General features: G+C 46.1%; 1 protein-coding gene across 1 annotated transcript in view; it reads right to left on the bottom strand.

Moving 5' to 3' along the window:
• Positions 1–6: 6 nt before the first annotated feature.
• LOC117654305 (E3 ubiquitin-protein ligase TRIM50-like) overlaps positions 7–8,239 on the bottom strand; it is an 11,852-nt gene continuing 3,619 nt past the window's right edge. The window contains exons 3-4 of the mRNA XM_034400879.1: positions 5,641–5,702; positions 7–4,111 (exon numbers count right to left, since the gene is read on the bottom strand). Coding sequence (XP_034256770.1) covers positions 3,784–4,111; positions 5,641–5,702 — 390 coding nt within the window. The 3' untranslated portion in view covers positions 7–3,783. The remainder of the gene's footprint in view (positions 4,112–5,640; positions 5,703–8,239) is intronic.

Here is an 8,239-nt window from a genome sequence, read left to right as displayed (position 1 = left end):
CTTCCGCTTCCTGGATCAATTTAAAAGCCAAAAACGCATATTTTTCAAAATGCGAATTTTTTGAAAATACGTACGGCAATGGATTCGTCTCAGAGAGACGAACAAAAGTTGTTAACACACATTACTGTTTTTGAGTTGAAATAAAGGCTTTTTTCGGCCCGCAAAGTTTACAACATGCAACAGTCCATAAATGTTGCATTTTGATTGATGCAAGTCACGGGTCAAACATACAACGTCTCCATTGATGTGATCTGGAATTACTAACTTTCATCATTATGCTCGCTTTCCAAAACATGAAACGTTTTTCTAGTGATATTGTTGTGTTTCTAACTGCCCCATCCACATCTGTTTCAAACTGCCCCAGAGGGCACCATTCCAGTTGTGCTGCTCCCCGCCGGACTTGGTGAGGGCTACGTCAGTGTCCGAGAGTGCATTACGTTTGCCTAATATGGTACTAAAAGATGAATTAAGTGTGCGTGAGATGATTGCTTCCTAGCGCAACCCAGACGGAAACTCCCGCGACTTACCAATTTAAGTTTAGGCCAATTTCAATGGTACCGAAGTTTCACCTTTTTTTCAAGGCCACTAAGGTGCACCGTTGACGACCGTGTCGATCGCAAATCAGTAAGATCATGAAAATAGAAGATCGTGCACACTCACATTTCCTTCGGCAGCCCTCATTGCTTTAATATTGGCGTTTGTATCAAACTGCCCCACCCTCCCTTATAAGCAACAATAATACTAAGTATTTCCTAAGAAATCATGACTTATTCCCAAAGTAAAATTATGTACAAAACCAAATCTTCAGTAACTTGTTTAATATTTCCTAAGTAGTTCTTCATAAAAGGAAAAGTACGTATTATTGTTGCACTAATTACTTCCATAAGTACTGACAAAATAAGCAAAAGTCAGTAACGTGCTGAGAGTGTATCAAGGGTCATTCCATATTAGATCTGGATCTGATGGCCTGGCCTGAATGGGGCTGGGTTGGGATGGGCAGGCGGGGCCACGTGCCTGGCTCGAACCCTCGAGCAGGTATATTGCCATCGCCAAACAAAGGGAACTACACTGAGAAAAAAGTCTGGTTAAAAGTACCAGACCAATCCTAGTTAAACGAGTACTAGTTACTCATACGAGAATCCTAGTAACTCTCACCAGATGATCAGTTGCAGTAACCAGATCGGGTGTTGTGACATTTACCAGGTGTCTGGTTAATAATCCTGGTAAATTTTACCAGACTGTTCCGTAATTGGCACCATACGTAAAACTTCGAAATATTCGTTTTAATTGAAATGTTCGGGTGTCAAAAAGTAAACTGCAACCGGTTTCGTTTCGGAGTCTTAAATCCGAAAGAAACACTGGGAGTATTTCCCTGAGCCAGACACGTAGAGAGTCACCTGGTGGGGATCCCCTCGACCCACAGGCGACGTGGTCACATTTCGCATTTTTCGTCTCGGCGTTTAGTAAACTACGGCCACACCGTTCAAGGTTTTGACTTGAAATTTGGAGAAGGCGGCAGGGAACGAGTTGGACTACAACGCTACAAAGCCCGATTTTCGATATCGTGCTCAGGAGCCGAGATACGGCGGTCTCCGTTTTTCAAGCCGATCACGCCAGTAGGCAAACAGGCAATGTCGGGCCGGATTTGACCGCACCGGGGGCGGGCCCGGTCTATTGCCAGTCTCTCTACCAAGTATGAAATTTTGTGGCCAAGCCGTTTTCGAGAAACCGCGATTATCATTTCAGTCTGCATCGGCTTTCCAGACTAAGTATTCTCCTTGCTTCATTTTAAAACCTTATCAAGATTTCAACACAAAGATTCCAGCTCAAAAGTGATTCTTAGATTTAATACGAACACTCTTGGCTCATGCCGTTCAAGTTACGATACCAAAATGAGGTCTTAAGGTATAAAATGTGGACCGATCAATTGTTAGAAAGCTGGGACAGAGTAGAAATTTTGTGGCCTTGTTCGACTTAGGAGATGAGTTCTGAACCAAGTATCGTCAAAATCAAAGGACCGCCTTTATTTGCAAGCTCTATTTTTGTGAAGTTTTCATCAGTTTTTTCTTAGTAATTCCAAGTTTTTCATCGTTTTCCAAATATTGTTACTTATATGAATACAAAAGTCTACAGGGAAGCCAATGAAACCTGGCTGGACCCTTTCTGACTACACATGTCAAATGGCCACGGAATGTGACATTCAAAGTTGACAAAAGTTTCACATCGCTGTAAAACCTGAACGGTCACTCCAACCATCTCAGTTCAAATTACGATACCATTATTAGGTCTTAAAGTAACAAATGTGGACCGATCAACAGCTTAAAAGCTGGGCCAGACCTGAAATTTTGTGGGCTTGTTCGACTAAGGGTAGGTGAGCTCTGAGCCAAGTATCACCAATATGGAAGGACCACCTATTCTAGCAAGCTCTATTTTTGTGAAGTTTTAATCATTTTTTTTTAAATATTTCCAAGTTTTTCATCTTTTTCCTAATTTTATTGCTTATATGGAAACAATAGTTTGTAGGTAAGCCAATGAAACCTGGCTGGTCCCTTTCTCATTACAAATGCCAAGTAGCCAAGGAATGCGACATTCAAAGTTGACAAAAGTTTCAAATCGCTATAGAATCTGAACGGTTTGGAGTTGCTAAAAAAAATTGCAGAGCCACTCAGGGGGTCATCCTGAGTGGATTGACACCTATTTTGGCCAATTCCATCAGGGCAGGTTGCGGGAGAGGGGGGGGGTAGGGCGAGGGATAGTACGGGTACAGCTAGACATCCCAAGAGAGACGGAAAGACTGCTCGCCGGATTGGCTGCCTACCTTCACGGGGCGTCTCAGCCGATTCGCGCGCACAGGTTCAGTAAAATTGAGAATTCTTGTGTTTAGAGGCCGAAACCCAACTTTTTCTATATACCAATCGAAAGCTTATAAAATTTTGAGTAAGTGAGTACACATTTGACAAGTTAAAATGCTGCCGTTTACTTATTTTCTTAATTGGAAAAACTTGTATTGCAAATTTTGAGTTTTAGCGGCATTTTTGCGAAGTTTGGCATCCACTTACCCGATCGGGCTCATATTGGTACCGTTGGATTCGTCTTAAAATTCCCTTTCGAATGGTATAAGCGGCATGCGTGTAGCTCATCACCCTGAGCTATGAAGCTCAAAAATGTGTATTTTGCTTAGCTAAAATTTGAGTGCAGAGTTGTTTGTTGCGGCCTACAGCTCCTAAGGGAGGGCCACACCCACTATTTTTGAATACATATATGGAAAGCCCATAAACTGAACTACAATTTAGCTTGGTCGGAAGTGCAGATTTGGATTTTCTACTAGGGTACGCAGGCTCGTGAAATATGGCTTCATTTTCATGTTTTTCGCAATTTACTCCACTGGTAATCACGCTAGACCAAATCTGAGGGCAGATTCGGATTCCTCATCGCATTTTACGTCAGAATAGATTAACCGCATAAAAATCGGACAAAAAATAGCCTTGTTGAGCTATTGTGAAGAAATTACAAGATTTTTAAGAGTAAAAAATTAAAATGCCGATTCTGACGAAACCACTTGAGATATCGACCTAAAAATTTGTGGGCATGTTCCTGACCACTAGGGCTACCTTCGTACCAAATTTGGTCGAAATCGTCAAAGGTGACCCAGATCCGTGTAAATCTTATATGGAATGACTCTCAAGCGACAGGACTGAGCAGAAATCTGCCCCACGACTATACTCAGTAAATACCAGAAAAGAACTCAAATTTGGAATTTCCTTCGCCGTGTGGTACACGAGCCTAACCTTCCACCTCCGCGTCCTTCTTGGCCTGCTCCCAAGTGGCGGCTTCGGCCCCGAGCGTTGCCTGCAGGCGGCCTCTCACGGCAGCCAGCCTCTGCTGTTTCCCGCGCAGCGTCTCACAGAGGTCGCGGGCCGCGCCCCGGGCCGCGGCGTCCACTGCGTCGACCATTTCCTCCAGAGTGGCCTCGACCTGCTGCAGGGCCTCCACGCGCGGCGCTGCCTCCTGGACGCGGGCCTTCCTCAGGCTGCGCACGGGGTGGTCCTCCACACAGGCAGCGTCTGCCTCTTTCTCGCAGCTGATGCACCAGAAGCGCTGAGGCAACGGCCTGGAAAAAGAGAGAATGCATTTTTAGCAGATGATACGTTCACGTATCAGCGTGCTTGTACTCTCGTGCAGAGAGTACCGAGTTTCCGGCTAGCCAGGCAGGAGTTTCCTCGTTGCCTGACTAGCAAGCCTAGAAGAGGCCGAGCGCCTCGCTGGCAAGGCAGCGGCTGGCTGGCCTGCCTAGAAGATTATGAGCGGAGGGCCCGCAGCGTGCCGCACCGCGCCGTCGCGCCGCACCGTCGCGCGCCGCACCATGAATCGGGGCGCCTGCGGGGGCTCGGGTTGCGCGCGCGGCCTATAACCTCGACACCCAGCTCTCTAGTACTCATGAAGTGCGTCCCTCGCGTTGCGCGTCGTCATGAGACGCTGCTACCACGCATCGCGTAGCTGCCCCCCTCGCCCATTCCCCTGCCGAGACGCCACGTCCCGCCGCGCCCCGCCACACCCCGCAGCAGTCTACACACACTCGCACTTGAGCCTTGAGTGCGTAGAACGCATAGTGCAGCGCCCCCCGAACCCCTGCCCCTCTCGAGAAGCGGCGCGTCGGCAGTCGGCAGTGTGCGCCACTCTTGCTTATCTATCTTGAGGTCGGGTTCGGGTGGCGCGCCGGCCGGCCGGCCCCGCTTGGAGATGTGGCTGACACGCCGCGTGCCGCAAGGCGGCTTGCCCTAGTACCGAGCAAAACCCTTTTACGGGTATTGAGTATTTATGTGATTAGCCACCAAATTGTGCATCCTCGCGTTGAAACAACGAAAATGATACCCAACACAAGTGGTATCGGACATATGAGTGCCCCACCGTCATTGCGAACATGTTTAACACAAAACAATGGCACGTTAGGATATTCAAAAGTTATACTAAGATTGACATTTCCATGAATTACCATGTGTAACAAATTTGTCTAAAAAAGAGTTCCGAGTGTTTACTCTTTGAAATAAATTGACAAAATGTCACATTCATACATTGAAATAAACATTCTCATAAGTATCATCTGCTTTCACGTTAGCGTTAGCGTTAACGTTTTTTAAAAACCACTCGTTTTGCGTACCATTTGAAATTTCACGAATGTAGCTTGAAATTGTACGACTTACGGCACACTCTACAAATCGAAGAGCGTACATTGTACGCTCACTGGGGCATGCCTACAAGCACCCTCAAGCTGCCTGCCAAGCATGCACTACTAGCGCGTACGTGCCTTGTACACGCTTCCTGATGCACGCTTCAGTTGGCGTGTCCATGGCATGTATGCATTAGTAAGAGCATGCTTGGCAGGCAGCTTGCGCGTGCAAGCGTACAATGTACGCTCTTCGATTTGAAGAGCAGATCCATTAAAAACATCTAAGAAGCGCGCAACGAGACACGATTTACATTCCAACAACCATTCCGTCATCGAGACAAAGATCAGAAAGGACCAAAAATCGTGTGTACAAAATGGGCAGCTCTGGCCTTAAACTGTCAACACCTAGCAAAACAAGTTGGCATTAGACAACTTAGTTTGTGTCGAATATATATGTGAATGAATGAACTCACACTTGCAGGTTCTGTAGTACGATGAAACAGTCAGGTAATTCCACAGCTTCCCCATCAAAGACCTACAAACAGAAAAGAAGAGCATTTCAACTTGATTAACAGTGCGAGGAGAATACTCGGGTACGGTTTCTCATTACGAATCCTGGCTGTTCAAGCAAAACAACCGAAGAAAAAAAGGCATCAAAAGGCTGTGGAAACGCAATTTTCTACCTTTTTGGCAGATGATTGTTAAATCAGCTAGCTATGACTCTCGATCGCACCCAACAGCTTTGCAAATCAGACGTATACCAAAGCAAGTGCAAAAGCAACAATAGCACATAGCAGTAGACCAGCTCTTATTTTGCGAAAGTGAGAATTCCGCTGGGTTCCCTGACTCAAAATGACCGAAATGGTGAGAAAACTTTTAAATTTTGAAACCCCAAGGTCGTCAGACTTACCAGAGCCGTGCCCAAGACCCTATATAAAGGCAAAACCCAAAGTTTTTTTTTCGGACTTTTACCAAACTGAGTTTGACTCTAGGGTAAACAGGCCATAATACGACCCTTCGGGCGAAAATTTCGTCCGTTTTGCGATATCTCGACTCCTTCATGCCCAAGCGGCCTCCCCAACCGCGAGCATGAAAAGACGCCGCGCGGCGGTTGGGGGGGCCGCTTGGGCAAAGGAGTCGGATATCGCAAAACGGACGAAATTTTCCCCGAGGGGTCGTTTTAGGGCCTGTTTCCCTAGAGTCAAACTTATTTTTGGTGAAAATCCGAAAAAAAAATTGGCTTTTTGCCTTTATATAGGGCTTGGGCACGGCTTTGGTAACTCTGACGACCTTGGGCTTTCAAATTAAGAGTTTTCTCACCATTTCGGTCATTTGAGTGGGGGAACCCAGGGGAATTCTCACTTTCGAAAAATAAGAGCTGGTCTAACATAGCATTAAACAGTTATAGCGAAAGTACTCAGTTGTGGCAGAGGCATGGCATCGGATCCCAACCCGACAGCGATAAGGCGCTAAGCAGCCGCCTCGGTCCTCATGTCAGCCCCAACCCCCCCCCACCCCGCATTAGACCGGCTAAAATTTCCCCGAAGGTTCGAAATGTCGATGCGCGGAAACGGAATTCGGTTCCTTTCCGGATTCTAAGACTCTGGGAATTTTTTGGGATTTTTGAGGTCACCGGAAGTGGTCCCGCACGGCAGGGTAAGTTAGGCGCACTGCTCATTGATAGACCAGCAGTAAAGGGGCCTTCATTTCGTTTTTCGGGCATATTCCATAAAACAAAAGTTGTCAGAAATGATCAAATTAATAAAAATATGTGATGTCTGATTTCGAAAACTAAAAATTTGCAATCTGGGTGCCTACCTGTAAGGGGCAACTGGCGTCTATTTTCGCTCTGAGCCCCAAAGTGAAGTGTATCAGGACGGAAAACTGTTTGAAAATGGATTTGGCCCTTCTGGTGGTGCTATTTTGAGTGCCTAATCTCCGCCCGTCTAAGGGATTAATTAAAGGCCTTTAATGAGTATTGTCTTGTTTGCGTTTGGGCGCCCGGGTTTGTGGCTAAGTTCGTTTTCTTTCAGTTTTTCGGAAATTTTCCGAAGATTCAATCGGGGAAATTAGAAGCGCGAGAATGTTAAAGAGAACACCGGATGGACAGGCCTTTAGCCTTTCTAGTCTGAAATGTAATTCTGCACAAGAATACTTTCATTGTGATTTACTTCTCCCTACCTCCAACCGATCCTTACTGAAATGTTGTGCCTGCGATGAAAGTTAGCGATTTGATTCCTTTGCTTCACCAACGCACATTCGCATGGACCCGGTCGAAACTCATTTCGCAAGTGCTTACTTCAGTCTTAGAGATTCATCCTACTCGGAACCGTTTGTGACCAATACATTGATCGTCACGAGCGTGCACTCATTTGAGTATACTCCCAGGTCACAACTGAGAACATTCTATCATAAGTGTGTTGAATTCAGTACTACGCGCCCGTGGGAGTGCGCTCGTGGGTGCACGCCAAAGAGTGCGTATTAAGTAGACCGTTGACTTTGCTAAGCAGATTCAGAATAGGACGAGCTTTTCGTCATGCGTACACTAGTGCTAAGCTTCTCATCAAAAACGTCATATAAACTCGCTTGCCGCGTTACTCTACGTATACGGCGGTCGCAAATTTAAATTTGGCTGACTGTTTCTGAGCTCGCACCTCACTTTCAGGGTTAGAAGTGTTCATTGATGAATTGCACCAATAGATTTATACTAGCTTTAATATGAAACGGCACTTACGTTATTTTCCCAACCAACACTTAATAACTAACAGTCTTGCCTCCGCTTTCATGTAGAGTTTCCTCGCAGTGCCCCGGATCACCGCGCTCCAGCCCTTCGCCGTGAGGCTTTGCCGTGGTTCTAGTTTCCGCACTATTACTGTGTCAGGGATTGAATCTTCGCAAATCATCGAGTAAAACGAAAAGAAACCAGTCTTCACCACAATCCGCGCGCCCAAACGCAAACAAGACAATACTCATTAAAGGCCTTCAATTAATCCGTTAGACCGGGCGGAGATTAGGGCACTCAAAATAGCACCACCAGAAGGGCCAAATCCATTTTCAAACAGTTTTCCGTCC

The sequence above is a fragment of the Thrips palmi genome, unplaced genomic scaffold, assembly GCF_012932325.1.
Source record: "Thrips palmi isolate BJ-2018 unplaced genomic scaffold, TpBJ-2018v1 HiC_scaffold_10, whole genome shotgun sequence".
In the NCBI taxonomy this organism is placed as follows: Eukaryota; Metazoa; Arthropoda; class Insecta; order Thysanoptera; family Thripidae; genus Thrips; species Thrips palmi.
Note: the sequence above shows the minus strand (reverse complement) of the source record. Positions and strands in the feature narration are given on the sequence as shown.